Here is an 18,365-nt window from a genome sequence, read left to right on the forward strand (position 1 = left end):
TCTTTCTGAGAATGAAATATGCTTTGTGTTGTGTGTTTTTTTTTTTAGGTCATTATGGACAACATACTGATACCCATCCTTGCATGGCTTCTGGTACCAGCAGTGATGAGTATTGATACCAAATTTTTTCCTTGTGAAAATGACCTGAATGAAACCATTGTGGACTGCACGGGAAGAGACTTTACCAGCGTTCCTAAAATCAGATCTCTAAAGGTGCTGTCTCTAAACTTGAATCACAACAAAATTAGAATTGTTGGAAGTAATGCCTTTTCTGGTGTCCCCAATCTGATAAACCTCACTATGATGTGGAATTGTGCCCCCGGTCGGTACAAGAACCTAGGGATTCCTTTGTGCACTTTCATAATTGACTCCAACGCCTTTATGAAACTTGAACGCTTGCAAACCCTTCACTTGACAGGAAACAGTCTCACAACCATTCCTGCTCTACCAAAGAGCCTGCAGGTCCTGAACCTGGAGTATAACAACTTGTTTAAACTCACAGAACCATTGGGCACCCCAAACCTCACTCACCTCTTGCTCACAAAGAACTGTTTTTATGCCAACCCTTGCAACAACACTTTTGTGATCAAGGAGGATGTCCTTAAGGAACTTCCGAAGCTTAAGTTCCTCCACCTGGGCTTCAATAATATATCCAAAGTGCCAACAGGCCTACCTAACTCCTTGACAAATCTGGACCTGAGAGAGAATAAAATAACAAAGATTCCTTCTAATGCGTTCTCCAACCTACGCAAACTATCCACTCTAAACCTGGCCTGGAATTGCCAGCGGTGTGATCATGCTGCAGAGCCCTGCTATCCTTGTCCTGGTAACAAACCCCTTATCCTGTATAACAACACCTTCTATGACCAGAGCAATTCTCTAAGGAATCTCAGCTTGCGAGGAAACTCTCTCCGCACATTACCACCTGGACTCTTTGCCTATCTGAGAAAGCTTGTGACCCTTGATCTCTCTGATAATCTGTTAGCCTACACCATAAGTAATGGGACTTTTTATCAGCACCTAAGCAGTGTTAAGAATCTGAATCTGATGTATAACTATGAACCATTGAAATCCTTTGACAGCCTTGTTCTGTCACCTCTCCTTGCAAGCATGGCACACTTGGAGTCACTGTCTCTGAATGGCTATTTCTTTCGTTCATTTTCACCTAAAACCATGAAGATCCTTGCCAACCTCCCAAATCTGAGATACCTAGACTTACGGTCCAACTTCATTAGTTCCTGCAGCATGAGTGCCTTTCAGCATTTTAAGTCACTGAGAAAAGTGGTGCTTTCACAAAACTTACTTGATTTTATCCCACTCTGTAAACAGAAGAATGAGGAGTGGCAGTCAGAACCTCAGGGTCCTAGTGCAGTCAACAGACGAAACAGGCGAAAAGACAGTCAGTATGAAGATGATTCAGAGTTTGAGTCCCTCTTAAAAAACACTCCAGTGAACTATGACCGGATTTGGCCGAACTTAACTATGCAGAATTTTTACAAAATGTTGTGCTCAGGACAGCTAACTTTTGACCTGTCCTACAATAATATCCTGACAATAAATTCAAGCGTTTTCATAGGCATGGAAAAAGTAGTTTGCTTAGATATGTCCTTCAACTACATGAGCTTAAAACCAAATGGACAGCAGTTCTCTAGTCTAAAAGGTCTTTCATACTTTAACTTGGCTCACAATCGAGTAGACCTGTACTTTAGAGAAGCCTTTCAAGAATTGCAGGACACACTGAAGGTCCTTGACCTCAGCAATAATGCATTTTCTTTCCTCATGATGGGTATTGGGCACAATTTCACTTTTTTGCGAAAACTTACCTCTCTTGAAGCTCTCAGCCTGGACGATAATCAGATTGGCTACCGTGTCTCAAACCTGTTTAGTGCTTCTCTGAAATACCTCTACTTTGCTGGGAATAGACTGGATATTATGTGGGGAAGCAGTGATCAGTACAGTAATTTCTTTCAGGGCCTCACAAACCTGGTACACTTGGACATTTCTAGAAATCAGTTGAGGTCAGTTTTGCCAGAGGCACTTATTTGCCTCCCTAAGACTCTACTTTTCCTGCGGGTTGATAGCAACCAGTTAAACTTTTTCCCTTGGGATAACATCACAGAACTCCCAGAGCTGCGCTATTTGAACCTGAGTGGAAACTACCTAACAATTTTGCCAGACAGAGCTGTGGATGTTGGCCGTAACTTTAGTGGCCTGGACTTGAGTCACAATTCGATCACTGCACTTCCTGAAAAGTTCTTCAGCAAAATGACCACCCTTGTCCGACTGCTGCTAAACAACAACCAACTCAAAGTCCTAGATGCTTGGGGTCCACCTACGCCACTACGTGACTGTAGAGCATTAAAAGACCTCACACTGCAGGCAAACCCTTTCACCTGCAGCTGTGCCACATCCTGGTTTGTGGAATATCTACGTACAACAAACATCTCGATCCCCCATCTAACCACAACGGTTCGCTGTGGATTCCCTGAGTCGTTGCAAGGAGAAAACATCCTCAACATAGACCCTCGTTCCTGTCAGGAGATCTGGGGGGGGTTCGCCTTCCTATGCTCATCTATATTGACCATAATACTGACAGTGTTTCCACTTCTAAAACAATTGTATGGATGGGACCTTTGGTATTGCTTTCAAGTACTCTGGGCCGGTCACAAGGGGTATTCCCAATTCCGGGGAAGCTCTGAAGCAGAGCATGATGCATTTGTGGTTTTTGACACAAGTAACCTGGCAGTCAGAGACTGGGTCTACAATGAGCTGGTGGACAACCTTGAAAACAAAGGCAAATGGAGATTCAAGCTCTGCCTAGAGGAGCGTGATTGGGTCCCGGGTGTGTCGTGTATCGAGAACTTACACAACGCTGTCCACAACAGTCGCAAGACTGTCTTTGTGCTGACAAACCCAGGAGCCCGGTGCCAAGTAAGTGGAGTCATCCGACAGGCCTTTCTCTTGGTCCAGCAGCGACTGCTGGATGAAAAGGTGGATGTGGCAGTGCTGGTTTTGCTTGACACTTTCTTCCACAAGTTCAAGTACCTGCAGATGAGGAAGCGTTTGTGCAGGAAATCGGTGATCTCCTGGCCCAGAAACCCCCTGGCACAGCCTGTGTTCTGGAACCAGCTTCGTGGTGCCCTTGCAGTGGACAACGTCGGCCAGTATGATAAGAAAGTCACAGGAAGCTTCCTTACAGATTAGCTTCTCTGAAGCTAAATATGGAACATGTTGTGTCATTACTTATAAGCTGATTTTATAGCTTAAAACATGCAGGGTTTGAATGATTATCTCGAATTTTAGCAATGTTCGGTTGGATTTTGATATTTTTGTTTGCTTATTTCTAGCCATTTAATGATTATCTTGAAGTTTACCAATGTTCGGTGGGATTTTATTAGTTTGCATTGCTCATTTTTAGCTATGTATATTTTACTACATTATTGGGATGTTTCTGAGAAGACTAAATATTTACAGGAAGTTCATGTGTAAATGCAACATTATATGTTTAGTAATTCAGGAGAATAATGGGTCAAATGGATGAGCATAATTATATAATATAGGCCTATGTAGTATACTCATGGGTTTGGGTTTCTCATGGGAAGCCTTTAAGTAATTATGTCGAATAGAGGAAGAACAAAAAAATTTTCCCACCACAACATATTGTATATTTCCATTTCAGCGCACATACATATTGTATTAATAATGTCACATGTGGAGGGAAAATCCCTATTTGCAAGAATATGTAGCAAGGTTGCTGATTGTGCCGGTTGGAGGAAAAATAGAGGGGAAAGTTGTATTATGATTGTCTAATTTTCATAATTGTCAAACGTTTTGTATTACAAGAATATTTGTTTATTTATATCTTATTAGTTGGTAGTTGTGGTATATTTAGAGTTAAAATCTGTTATCTTTATAAATAAAAATGTCATCAATTCATGCAGAAACATCTAGGTATCTGAAAGTCATGCTGTGCTTAAAAACCTTGATAATCTCTTTTACTCTTTTGATATCTTTGATGTTTTATAAATTATTTTTGTAGTTATGAGTACTGCACCCAGTCACATAACTGCCCTGCTCTCAACATCTTTATTTGGTGTTAAACGACAAACTTTGTGCTAGCATCACAGTATTTAGACATATGCTCATTGCTAGTTGTGAATTGTATGATTGTAAACCCAGGCCACCTTGTTCACAAGTCCTGCATATCAGCAGTTCAGTCTTGAGGACGGAGAGGAAGGCATGCAAAATGACTGGGGGAGATAAATGGGTGGGAGACTGGTAGAAAGCCGGGGTAAATGATAGGGGGGGAGGGGGTGGGAGGAGGGAGGACAGGGATGTTGCATGCAGGCAGTGCCACCGTGGAGTGGTTTGTCAGCACAGTGCATATGACCAAATTTCCCTCACGGGATCAAAAGAGTATATATACTTATATGAAAGTGGTGGGAAGTCCTGTAGCTTGCGGGGTGGGCGGACCTGAGGTGTCTTGCATAAAGTCATGCACAAAACAACACACACAGAGAGACACCCAGACTTGCTTACTTCCTAACGTGCAGCATCAGCCTCCGGTATGCTCCACACCACACTGAACACGTACCACACACAGGGTACATTGCAGCTGGGCACTATGACAGTTATCACATACGGATACATGGAGGGTGAGAGTTTGTTAATACAGGGCCTGTGCGTGTGTGTCTGTTTGTGTGTGGTAATGACAGAGACAGTGAGCTGATGGCCTGTGCTTGTGAAAGTAATCCTTAGAGAGCAGTAAGCTTGCCCTATCTGTCTCTCATGTAGTAATTGGAGAGTTATTTATACCTAGTCAGCACCTCCCATTCTCTCCCACCCAGCATCCTCTCATCTCTGAGACAAACATTTCCCTGTCTGAAGAATTGCTCACATCCACTGACTGCTCCAGTTTGTGTGTTTTTTGTATGTGTGCGTACAAAAGATGAGTACACCAAGTAAAGCAACTAAACAAACCACAAAAAGGTCAAAGAAAACAAACAAACAAACCAGAACAACAACATGGATGATGAAGCTGTTTTAGGCACAGTGTTTAACAATCACTTTGATGAGTATAGTCTTGATACACTATCAAATGGGGTAGTTTAGAACTCAGATTTTTACTTAAAGCATCTAAAAATGATTGAATAATGGATTAACTACTTAATCTCTCTGTTTGTGTGTGTGTGTGTGCGTGCGTGCCTATGTTTTTGTGTATGTGTGTGTGATACAGAAACTGAATAGGTTAACACACTGTTCGTGTTAAACTGTTCATTGACACACACACACTCTCTCTGCATCCTCTCTCCATTTGCAAATTGTTGCTATTGTGTGACATGTCAGTTTATCCATGATGTAGAAGAGTGGGTGATGCAAACATGAAAGACCATCCGAGCTTATTGTTCTATTTTAATGTGAATGTCCTTCACAACGCTTCATCAGGGACTTGTCCATGCTTCTGCTCTATCATTAAACACACACACACACACACACAGAAAGAGAATGCGTTTCTTCATTCAGAAGGTTTTTTCTTCCAGGAAAGCTCCAACAAACAGAATTGTTGCTTTGTGATATATTGCAATGCGGTGATCACTTGCAAAGATTGCTGCTGATGTTGCAGCTACTGAGTCTTCTCATTATCTCGATTTCTTGTCTTTGAGTTTTACATTAATGTAATTGACATCTTGGCTGGTTTTACGGGACATGATTAAGTGATCAACCATCTGGCAGTTGTAGAGAGTGTTATGCATATTCTTCACTCTGTGAAGACACTGGCATTTTGAAATGTTTAAGCAGAATTCTGGAGATTTTATGACGATTTTATGATGATTTTAGGTTACAGTAACCAACTGTTCTGATTATTTCCATTGTGTTTCTAACTGTTTTCCTCCACTCATTTCATCCCTATTTAGCACGCCGTAAAACTGCTACTGAAATGGCCACGTTCAGGCTTAATATAATTTTACTTAATATAATTGTTATGCTGCCATCTATATGGTAACAGAAACAAGAAGGGTATGTTTAAATTATTGGAGTTTGGACACCATGAAGTGTAATTCAGTTAGACTCATTTTAACAAGTGTTTGATGAAGGCTGGGAGGGAGCTCCTTCTGTGTTCTCAGAGAGCAAGGTGAAAATCCAAAAAAGGAACCTAACCCATGATGTCTGGCACTGACGCAAATGTGGTTGTCAATGGAAACAGGTTGCTAGGAGTGACAGGGGTTTCACATTCAACTCTAGTCTGCTGTGATGTTAGAAGTTTGATGGTCTAATCTGTATTTTGCACCTATGCCACTATATGATACACATATAAATTGACACTTCTTTATACTGAACTGAAACGAATGCATTATTGCCAAATAACAGGCCAACATTCACTATTAGTAACCTCAGGGACAGACCATAAAAAGCCAGACAGGAATGTGGAGAAACAAGTGAATAAATGTAGACTATTACAATATTTGATTATGGAGTGCCTAAAACAGAGAAGATATATCACATCAGCTCTAGTTTTTAAATGCACTCTTAAAACTGTTGTCCCTATATCTGGGCATAGAGATATGATAAAAACATTTTGCAAACAACAGGGTTTTATCTAGACAACAATGCAAGTTTTTTTTAAAGAGTGTGTAACACTATACTTACTGAGCATTCTTAATACTTGCTAAATGAATTTGGACAAACATAAACATGCATACAGACAAATAAATATATACATAATAAATAAATAATCTCTTTAACATCTGAGTAACTTTTTTTTACATGAGAATCAAACCCAGTTTTTTTTTGTGACAGAACTAACTTTTACTATTTCCTGCAAACAGGGGCGGTTCTAGACAAAATTTTACTAGGGGGCACATTTAAAAAAATGGCAACAAATAATATACACTTTATTTTACTTTAAAATCATATAAACATGTATTTTGTACAAGAGTGAGTGCACGTGCAAGAGAGGTAAAAGGTACAGGGTACAAATACAGGGTTTTAATTCAATGTGAAACTCCAGGGTACAACACAGGATACAACAATGTGCCATTTCCTATTTATGGAAGCCCCACAGTTGAGTCCACACTTAAGTATTTGAATTGTCACAACGCTGGATCAATTACATTTTTTAAAAATATAGATATGCTACTCTACAGCAACAGAGGCTGAGCTTACAGGAAGGGTTACAGCAATCTTGCACAGTCTAAAGAGAAGAAAACTTCCCTTTATGGCTCAATAAAACAAACCAGTTCAACTGTATTGCATGGCTTTTTAACTTCACCACTCTGTATTTTTCTGTCCAAAACTCCCTTAAATTGAAAGAGCTCATGCCCTAAATCATCATTATACAAACATTGTATAAAAACATTGCTCTCCTTTAAAAAGGCATCACTCTGGGGACTGAGAGACTGTATGCTTCTCATGAGCTCACAGTTGGTATTGGAGAAACGTCTGTTCAACTCATTGAGCATGCTGTCAATTACAGGATAGAAAAATGACGTGCGAATCAGATCTTTAACACGTTCTACCTCCCTCTGACCAACAGTGCTTAGTGTGCAGTAGCCACTAGAGCTCAGACGTTGTGCCACTGACATTGTTGCAGAATCACACTGCTCACAAATATTCAATGCAGTATAAGTATATATACTCTTTTGATCCCGTGAGGGAAATTTGGTCTCTGCATTTATCCCAATTTGTGAATTAGTGAAACACACTCAGCACACAGTGAGGTGAAGCAAACATTAATCCCGGCGCAGTGAGCTGCCTGCAACAACAGCAGCGCGTGGGGAGCAGTGAGGGGTTAGGTGCCTTGCTCAAGGGCACTTCAGCCATGCCTATTGGTCGGGGTTCGAACCGACAACCCTCCAGTTTCAAGTCCGAAGCGTTAACCAGTAGGCCATGGCTGCCCCCCAATGCTGCCTTCATCCCACAACTTATCAAAGAAAGACTCCTGCCTGTGGTCTTTCAATGTCTGGACTAAAGCATTTACAGTAATTCAACAGCTCTTGACGGATCAACAGTTTGTAACTTCCCACAACTACAAAATTTTACTACATATCATGAATGGTACTCCCAAAAGCTGTTATTTTAGATAGATTGTTGTCTTTGTTAATGACAGGACTGCATAATCAACCTTCCCACACCTGCACACTCATCTGCACTTTTTTTCCTGCTGCTGATACGCCAACTCCACCCCCACTGTGTGTGTGTGTGTGTGAGTGTCTGTGTTCACCCCGATTTCTTCCTGGACTATGCATAGTGACACTTTGAGACACCTGGACACTTTGAACACTTTTTCCAGTTATTGACTCTTTTAGCTGCTCTTTGCTACTGTATGTACCACTCAGCTATGACACATGTGATGAACCACTCTTTTCTTCTCATCACAACCACAACTGTGTGTGTGTGTGTGTGTGGTGTGTGTGTGTGTGTGTGTGTGAGAGAGATCTGACTTTGGCTAGATGTATGTAACCGTGTGCTGTATGGTGAACATATGTGCAATGATGTGTGTAATGTCTTTGTGTTTTTTATTCTGTATTTATGTATGTATGCTACTGGACACCTTAATTTCCCTCGGGATCAATAAATGATACTCTCTCTCTCTCTCTAACAACTCATTGCCATCATCGTAAAGTACTGTATGAAGCGGTTATTGAAATATCATGCACTGTGGATGATTCTGCCATTTTTATAGCAAGAACAGTATGTTTTCCAATTTATATCATGTTTCTATTGTGGAAAATGTCATTTCACTAGGTTTTTATGTGGGTTAGGTCACTGCACATCCAAATAAGTGCCCTTAACGACCCACAGCCCGTCAGTCTCCATAGGATAACATGAGAAAACTTGACCACTTGTTGGCCCTAATATATGTTCATCTTTCTAAAACTGTTTTTCCATATCTCACCTCCATAAATTATTGTATAAACACAGATATTTGTGCATTTACTTAAAATACATGGAGGTACAGCCTGGTCGGGACGATTGAAACAATCCCGTGTTTCAATCGTCCTGACAAAGACATATGCCACTATAGCCTGTGCATGTAAACGATCATCTGGGAAAGTCTGGGATTGTGGAGAACACTAAATGGTCTACTGATTAAGCATGAAGTCAAACCTTTAAATGATAAACACTCATTAATAATTTAAAAAATGTAACCGCTAATGAAGTTTACTTTCGACCATCAAAACTCGTTTATCGCCTGTAACTCTGTGATAAAAGGACATAACAGGAAGATATTTGGCTGATAGAAGGAGGCTAACATGCTCTATGTTTTGATCAAAGGACATCTGTCTATCATCATTGCACTCAGAGAAAACTGGAATGTTTCATTCATACCGTGCTTCAACCGTCCCAGCTCTCCCTACCTGAGTGTGAAAGAAATCTGTTCCCTTTTTGAAATACTGTATCCTTTGTTTCATCTGCCATGAAGCTATAAACCTCACTGTTCTTTACTTCTATTATTTCAGACCTAACCATTTCTGCCAAACAACCCAAAACCTCTTTCTGGATGATCTTGCTTGTGTACTTTGCGTTGTGAATGGAAGATAATCTTCTCTTAACAAGTGGGTCATGGTTAGCAATTGTGTTAAGAATTTCTCTAAAGTTTCCTTTGTTATTGGACTCTTCAGATTCATCATGTCCTTTTTGTGCTATGTTTTGTGTAGCTGTAATTAACAGCACTTCCTCAATTGTTTCAATGTATGCCCAATTTTCTCGTACTTGTTTAGTGTGTTCTTTGTCAAGGAGATCTAGTGTTGCATCAGTTTTAACAGCTCTTTGATAATCCCTCTATGCTATCATTGCACACTTGTGTCATTCAGACTTTGCATGTACTGAAAACCCATGCATCTCTCCTTGTTGCCTTTTTCCAGTTTTCTAAAACCAGGTGTTGAAACAAAAACAGTGTCTGGGGCATTTGGTGTGCTAAAATGTCTACATGCATAGCAATATGTAGAGTCCAGCATGACAGAATACTCAAACCATGAAGATTATACCAGTTTAACCTGAATCTCCATATTCTGTCCCCCATCAAAATGGTTGGTAATATTCAAGTTGGGCTGTACTGGTACATCCTTCTTGAACTTGCTGATATGTAGAAAGATGTACAGTAAACATAAGGCACAAGTACAACATTTATTTACTTATGCATGTATATCCGCATGTATTTCAAAATAAGTAAGGCCAAGTATTTACTTAAAAAAAAGAAACATTAGAGCCATATTAATACACACACACACACACACACACACACACACACACACACACACACACACACACACACACACACACACACACACACACAAAATACAGCAGAAAGCAAGCACCATTTTAAGGACACACAGTAGGCCTACAGTACAATGAAATTGTAATCGCACTGCTTTGCAAATAGTAATTTATTATGTATATATATATATATTTGCCTGTATGCATGTTTATGTTTTGTCCAAATTAATTTGGCAAGTATCAAAAATGCTTAGTAAATAAATAATCTATTTAACATCTGAGTAACATTTTTTTGTTTCCATGACAATCAAACCCAGTGTTTTTTTTTTAAACTAACTTTACTTGTATTATTTCCTGCAAAGTAATATAATTAATCCCTTATGAGCATGCCCCAAGATGTTATAACTTACAAGATTTAGACCTATAGCTTTATATTGAAGTTGATAGCCATCACGTAGGCAAGTAGGCTAGAACTATGATATCACACTCTATGCTACTCTATACTATGCAGCTGTGTTGAAGTCACCCTGGTGCTGGGTAATGTTTTACCACGTCAGGTGGGGGACAGGAGGGAGCACAGCCCTAAACTATCAACCCAGCAGTGATAAACTATCAACCCAGCAAGCTGGGTTACAGAAATGACCCAATATGAGTAAAAACAACCAAACAAAATGACCCAACAGCCTCAACCCAGCGTTTGGGTTGAAAAAATAACCCAGCATTTTTTAGAGTGCATTTTTGAAAAATCAAACCAACACTGCAACAATAACACACATTTCCCAAAAGTTTTATTTTGTAAATACAAATTCCTGCAATATCCAACAAATACATGGTCTGTAAAAAATTGATTAAAAAGTATTATATTAAAATATTGGCTAAATTCCACTATGAACTGAATAGCCTGAAGTCTTTTATTTGAACCTGATCTCATGATGGCAGCCCGGTTTATATATAAAAATGTGATTGTGTAGCTCACAGCCTGTATGCTGTTGAGCTACCGCGATATCTCGCTCGGAGTACCAACTGTTCCTTTAATAGTGTGGCCGTCCCGCTGACCGAGTGAGGGGAGAGAGTGGGAGACGATAGTGCGCGCTCTCGCGACACCGATGCCGATGGAGACGCTCGTCTCCGCCAAAGCTGGAATTGTGGAGTGAGATCCGGGGGGAAGTAGGGCTGACGACGGGCGACGAGCTCCGGGCGAGGGTGAGTATCATTCATGTTCTGTGGCACAGTGAATTATGATCAGAATTGACATTATTGGCCTATGGACTAAATTAAGTAAAAAAAAGTAAGATAAAATATTGCGGTCTTTATACAGTCAAGCTTAAAACATTATGCAATGCTGATAGCCTACATGGGATGCATAGTCTGTCTGATCTAATCCGCACGCTTGGGGTCGCAGGGTAGTCCGGTGGTCTGACATATGGGTAAGATGCTTATGCCAGCCTGCGTGTATACAACCAGTTCTCTACGGGCTGCTGGCTATGTCACTCACCCCCCCCAAAAATGCCTTTAACTAACGTTTTAACGTTTGGTGTTTGCAGCAAGCATCGGCGATGCTGCAGAACATTTGATCAACTGGTACATCAATGACTCTGTCATTCATGCCAGTTTTACTTTGACACCTCTGTAAGCAATTGTAGGCTACGCTTAAACTGTCTGGGACGTCAGCTCAAAGCGGAGACAACTTCTGCAACACCCTCGTCTTGTAAGGTGCACCTTCCTCTCTGTCTAGATGAGGAATCGACAGGTTATGCGGCGGAAACTTGTACGTAACGAATAGTTCAATTAAAAGTAGCCTAGCACTTGTTTTGCGGTTAGTGATAGGCATTGACGCACAACTAGGTTTCTGTTGATGTGTAATTGCGCTGCGTTTTTTAAAATGAGGCGGCACACAACATACATTAAATATGTGTAATACTGCCTGTACATGCTATGCTAACATCCTGCGAGGTGTTAGTACAGGTCATTGGCAGCTGATCAGTAATGTATGATATGTATCATTTAGGTGCATATTGAAATTATATCCATGCTGACACTCGGCTTAACTGCATTTGAATGTTTATGGTGACACTATTAAACAGTTTTAGCCATCATTGCAACTCTTCACGGCACACCGCTCGCTGTCAGAAACAGATTTATTTGGCCGTCATACTAACCGTCCATACTTAAAGGGATTGACATGTCGTATGATTGACAAAGGTTTTATCCAGTGGGCCATCTGTTGCTCTCTTGAAGTGATTGAAATAACCAATCGCTCTCTACAAGAGGTGGGATTTGCATCCTGTCCCGTACCCTCATCGTGCGTCCCTAGAAACAAGTCACCGCCTCTTGTGGATGGACAAGTTTGGAAGAAGTTTGAGACCTTACTGTCAGTGATACACAATAACCTTTTAAGAGTCAGTAGGCTACCCTCTCAATATTACATTTGTATGCTGTAGCGCGATATGTGAAATATAATATTTCCTCTAATGGCTCACAACGGCATAATAAGTAGCCGAAATTACATTGTGAAGAGAGATGATACAAATATTAGGCCTAATTGATTTCAACTGTTTAGGCTGCCATTAAGGGCAACAGCCAGTCCCGGCGTCATGGGGGGGCTTTGGGGGGCCTGGCCCGTCCTGGAAGTCATCTGTGCCCGCCCTGGACGAGCTTGGCTACACCTACCAACCCCAATCCCATAGATTGATTTTGAACACGTATTAAATGTAGGGCTATATTATACGTTTGTCAATCTAGCAAGTAGCAAATAAAACTTGTAAAATCTGTATTATTCCGTAGCTAACCAATAAGGAACATTAGGCAAGTCCATCACCTAAATGGAGAGGAGGTGTGACGCATACTTCAGTAGACTATATCTCATATCGTAGTTAGTATTAGTAGGCCTAGTAGTTTCTGGGTTTGTTTGATAGCGTTAACCTTTACTGTTTTTTCTTCTGACCTAGTCGAAGAACATGGGAGCTTGTTACCACTCCAGGGCCGATGTTATCCGTAACTTGGGGCTAACTCCCTAACACTATCTGAAAGTGGTTAGCAAATGAACGAGGATTTTGGTTTTATCTGCGGATTTATTTTTGCATTATTTTGAATATGACTAGCTCCAGTCTTAACAGCACGTCTACTTTTCCCACACGCATCTCAGTAGCACATATCCCCTCTCACTTTCTCTCTCTCCATCCCTGCGCACGGGGTTCTCTTAAAGGAGCTGCACCATTTTACAGCAATTGCATCTACATTTTCATATTGGAATGTTTTGTCAAGTGTAAGCTTAAACTACCGCGATCAATTTAAGTTCTCGTGCCCCCCCTGGAAAGGTGTAATGCCCGTCCGTGAATTTGTGTCTGCCGCCGGGTCTGGCAACAGCCTCCTACAATCCAAGGCTTCTATCCACTAGGATCTTGAAACCTGTGCCAGAAATGTAAGCAGACATAAATATTTCCTACTTCAAAGAGTAGTCTTTTTACATCAGTGCTTAACTATTCCTTGATACTGCCTTGCACCTAATAATAGCACACGTGTTCAGAGCAAGATATTTGTAGGCCTAGCCTACTGGTTTTCACACTTGTGTTTTTCATGTTTTTTTTTTTCTTGGTCTGCTCCATTTTTGGCTGTTTGCTTGCAGTGTTTTAGGATACGTTAGCAGGCACTGATGAGACTTGAGGAGACATATCTTCAAGCCTCCCAGACTTGCATTGTTTCGTGTTGTGCACTCATATCTTTTCATGTGGTCAACTCAGAACAGTGAGCAGCAGCACTTTGATGTGATTTGTAGAATGAGTTATTTTGTTCTTTAAATGGCAGCTCTTTGCCCAGGGGAATTGCTTTGAGTGGTTGACATTTGCTGAGAGTGATTGTTTTATTGTTTTCTAAATTTAACCTCTGCATCCCATAGTTATTCTCTATCTTATTCTATCCTCTCTAGTTATTCTATCCTCCTCTGAACCAGCTATGTTCTTTTCTTTCTTTCTTTCTTTCTTTCTTTCTTTCTTTCTTTCTTTCTGTCTTTCATTCTTTCACCTCCTTGCTTCCCTCTCTCACGTAGGTGAGTGACCAGCACCTCTTGCACGCACGGGGGTGTTCATACGGTGATTGATTGTGTATTTTACTTTCCCCTGCTGTGTGCGTGTTGTGAATGCAACCCTGGCCAGTGTGTGGGCATTGGGCATTGAGCCACCCTCAGCAGATAGCCTGCTGTTGAATGAGAGGCTACAGCACTACAGCCATGGCTAGTCACATTGCCACACTGCTCCCCACTCCACTGTGAGAACTGAGTCACATCCTCATGTCAACTGGACTCAAGCCATTTATTGTGTCTGCTTACATCTATGCGGTGTGCTCTTTCTCCCCTGCTCTCCTTCTCCGTCTTTCTCCGTCTCTCTCTCTCTCTCACTTTCTCTTTCTGTCTCCATGTTCTTCTCTCTCCTGTTCTCCAGACAAATTGAAGATGCTGGCGGGGGCAGCTGCAGGTTGCGCAGCAATAACCGGCTCCCGGAGGCAAATGGGCCAGAGCTCCGACGTGACGCGCAGAATTCATCACACTTCGCCACTTAGCACAACAGAGTGAAACCCCGCCAGACACCTACGCCAGGCCATCATGTGGATATGTAATGCAGGCTAGTGTAGATGAGACAGACATGAAAGAGTAGCGGGTTACATACGTTATTGTGTTGTTTTTCCATAAGATGGCACCAATGTCTTACGAATGAGGCAATAAAAGGAAACGACCAAACAATCCCCTCCATTCAGAGGCTTTTATGCTTCATACTCCCCCCCCCCCCCCCCCCATCACCATCACCACCCCACCATTTAAAGTTAATCTGGCTGTAGTAATCCCCTAGTCAGAGAACAGTATAGAATCTCATACTGTAGGGGGCTGAGAGAGAGAGGAGGCAAGATGTACGGGAGCGCTCGCTCCGTCGGGCACGCCGAGGGCAGCCCTGCCCGCTCGTCCCGCCTGCCCAGGTCCCCTCGCCTGGGCCACCGGCGCCTGGGCGGCAGCGGGGTTATCAGCGGAGGCGGTGGAGAAGGAGTAGCAGTAGGAGGCAGAGGAGGAGGAGGAGGAGGAGGAGGGAAGACCCTCTCCATGGAGAACATCCAGTCGCTGAACGCCGCCTACGCTGCCTCGGGGCCAGTCTACCTGGGTGACCATGATGTGATGACGTCCAGCGCCTACCCCAAGGCCACCATGACCCTGGGTCGGGCCACCAACCGGGCCTCGTACAGCAGCCGCGCCACGGCCATGGGCAGCAGCCCCAACATCAACATGGAGCCGGCCGGGGGCTACCGGGAGCGGGACCGGGACAGCGACACCACCATGCACCTGCACTCGCTGCAGAGCGGGGGTGGCGGATCGGCGACGTCGTCGCTGTTGCGGCAGGCGGTGCGTGGTGGCTCGGAGAGCCCCCTGCTGGACATGCATACGCAGCTGCGGGAGCTGCAGAGGGAGAACGACCTGCTGCGGCAGGAGCTGGACGTTAAGGACAACCAGCTGGGCTCGTCCATGAACAGCATCAAGAGCTTCTGGAGCCCCGAGCTGAAGAAGGAGCGGAGCCTGCGCAAGGACGAGGCCGGACGCACCTCCGTGGTCCGCGAGCAGATGAGGGTGAGCCAGGACGAGAACCAGGTGAGTATGGGGGATGTTTAACCACACACACACACACAGCACACATACACACACACACACAGACACACACGGACACACACACACACCATACAGATCACACACAGATGTACTCACCCTTTTTGTTTGTTGTTATTTGCCTCCCCTCACACACAACCTCAACCACACACACACACACACACACACACACACACACACATACACACATGCAAGAGACGATGATAAGACAAAAAAGCTATTGCCATATGAGAACAGTGCTCTTGCACTTCTCACATGAGTGTGTTTATAAAGATGAATAAGATTGAGGACCAGCAGAAATTCCAAAGAATCTTCTAGAAAATGTCTTAGGCCTCTCTTAATAAATCACAGAGCTGCACTTAAAGGTCAGGAAAGCTGTGGTGGTTAGGCTCGTTGTCTTTACCGTGAATTACTTTCTTGCAAATGACTCCCTTTCTCTGCTAAAGACGAATGACCACCTCCCTGTAAAGTTCACGGTGACTCTGCGAAATGGAGAACAGAAAGGTCTCATCATGGTCTTGTCGTGAGCACATGTCCCTCTCTGTGGGGCGTTGGCACTGTGGTCCTCTCTGGTCAGTTCAGTGGAGAGTGAGGCAGGAGCTCCCTGCTGCTTCCGGCTGCTGTTATCCCTGGAGGAAACAGACCTCGTGTCTTCTTGGTGCCAGACGTCATTCCTCTCGCTGTTGACATTGCCATAGAGACGTGTTGGCTGTGTTCCTTCAAGTCTCAGCTATTGGGTTAGTGGTTCCAAAGGACCAAAGTGAGGTGGGAGGAGGTGGAGGAAAGGGGAATGTTTCTGAATAATGAGTGGACTGGGTGTGTGGTGCAGTAGCAGTCTTTCCCAGTATTTGACCATGGTCAGTAACATAGATATGCTGCTTTCTCTATGACTGACTAATGTGTGATCCTGGGCACCTGAAGATGTACAGTCGCTCAATTCACCTTTATTTGTCTATTTCTAAGTAGCAGGCCATGTGAATAAGTGGCTTAAAGGAGAATTCCTGCGATTTTTTTTCACATATATTTTTTTTCTTTCTCGAGGTCACCTAGTACTGTTGGGACAAAAACAATTAAAACATGTTCATGAGCCCCCATGTTCATACCCCGAGAGTGTAGCACTGTAGTTGCCTGGCTGTAACAGCGCTAGCTGTTGGCTGCAGAAACTCAAGCTTGGTTGAACCAATTGTTTTAATTTTTTCATACCAACAGCACTCGAGACCTCAAAAAACAGAGATTTATATGAAAATCAGAATCCCCCTTTTATCTTTCTCTCTCTCTCTCTCTCTCTCTCTCTTTCTCTCTCTCTTTCTCTTTCTCTCTATGTTCATTAGCCTTGCCTGTGGAGGTTTTGGCAGCAGGCTCTCCCCTCTTCCACAACTCCTAATTAGCCTCTGTCCGTGTCCGAGCTTGAACGTGGCATAAATCTGCAGTCTAATCGTATTGGCCCAGAGTGACTGTCTCTCCACTCTCCTCCTGTGCTGAGCTGAGCAGAGCTACTCTCCCTCCACAGACTAGCAGCCAGACAGCAGTGTGACAGGAGCCCCCCAGAGAGCCCCGCAGGCTCTGTCTGGCCAGTGCTCGGCTGCCAGTCCCCTTTATACATGCTGGCCCGGTGGGAAATAACCGAACGGCAAACTTTTAAGTGTTAAGTGGTCATGGATGTCACAGGTCAAAAGTTTAGATGGCTCTTTCGTCACATGCACTGGTTGTAACAGGATTGATTGACGCATGCGCTGGTCAGAGTAGCATTGACAGAATGATGTATTGAGAAGTGGCCATCATTTCATAAAGCGAGGCTTTGTTTGAGTGTGAGTCATTGGCCCCTACTTCAGGAAAGTCAGTCTCGCTCCGCTTCAGCTGTCAGGATACATGAAACTCTGAGTCTGGAGGTAAATAGTAAAATGTCTCCGAGGACTCGTCTCTTCCTTCCTTATTATGGCATATCCTGTTCAGAGAAAGACCCGCTGACGATACCGGTGTCTGAGATCTCTCCCGAGTGTCTGTTTGTGCGTAAATCCTGTTAAGCCAGACCCCTGATCCATTTAAAGTAATTACAACACTGGATGGAGTAAAAACAAATCCGCTTGCATGCTGGTGTTGATGTTATGAGCATTAGTTCAGGTGGTCCATGTAGATATAGGAACATTAACTAAAGTTTTAGACCTAGGCTACAATAATGATGATTCTGAAGGAACAAACAGACAAACAAACAGACTAATGCAACATTCTTTTGCATTCTATTGGTATGGCCTGACTTCTATATGAATGAATACTGATGAGCCTGTAGACTGATGTATGGAATATGGATGTAAAAAAAGCAGTATCCTCGTCAGCAGCATCGATTAGACTAGAAGCATGAGCATTGAGAAACATTGCCATCTTGTACACACTACTTCAGAAGTTAATTTTTGCTCTTATGGCCTCCTCAACTTTCCATTGAGCTGATCAAAAATCGACTGACATGAATTTTTGATATGTTTGTCTGGGGCTGCTCTGAGCTATATGG

General features: G+C 42.8%; 2 protein-coding genes and 1 long non-coding RNA gene across 3 annotated transcripts in view; 2 read left to right on the forward strand and 1 right to left on the reverse strand.

Moving 5' to 3' along the window:
* tlr9 (toll-like receptor 9) overlaps positions 1-3,932 on the forward strand; it is a 19,285-nt gene extending 15,353 nt beyond the window's left edge. The window contains exon 2 of the mRNA XM_042097960.1: positions 49-3,932. Coding sequence (XP_041953894.1) covers positions 55-3,204 — 3,150 coding nt within the window. The 5' untranslated portion in view covers positions 49-54 and the 3' untranslated portion in view covers positions 3,205-3,932. The remainder of the gene's footprint in view (positions 1-48) is intronic.
* Positions 1-8,309, reverse strand: part of LOC121713403 — a 16,598-nt gene extending 8,289 nt beyond the window's left edge. The window contains exons 1-2 of the long non-coding RNA XR_006032813.1: positions 8,299-8,309; positions 5,897-5,907 (exon numbers count right to left, since the gene is read on the reverse strand). This is a non-coding gene — a long non-coding RNA (uncharacterized LOC121713403). The remainder of the gene's footprint in view (positions 1-5,896; positions 5,908-8,298) is intronic.
* Positions 8,310-11,300: 2,991 nt separating this feature from the next.
* LOC121713725 (ERC protein 2) overlaps positions 11,301-18,365 on the forward strand; it is a 223,668-nt gene continuing 216,603 nt past the window's right edge. The window contains 2 exon segments of the mRNA XM_042098604.1: positions 11,301-11,421; positions 14,655-15,844. Of these exon segments, the coding sequence (XP_041954538.1) occupies positions 15,116-15,844 (729 nt within the window). The 5' untranslated portion in view covers positions 11,301-11,421; positions 14,655-15,115.

Source organism: Alosa sapidissima, chromosome 7, assembly GCF_018492685.1.
Source record: "Alosa sapidissima isolate fAloSap1 chromosome 7, fAloSap1.pri, whole genome shotgun sequence".
NCBI lineage: Eukaryota > Metazoa > Chordata > Actinopteri > Clupeiformes > Clupeidae > Alosa > Alosa sapidissima.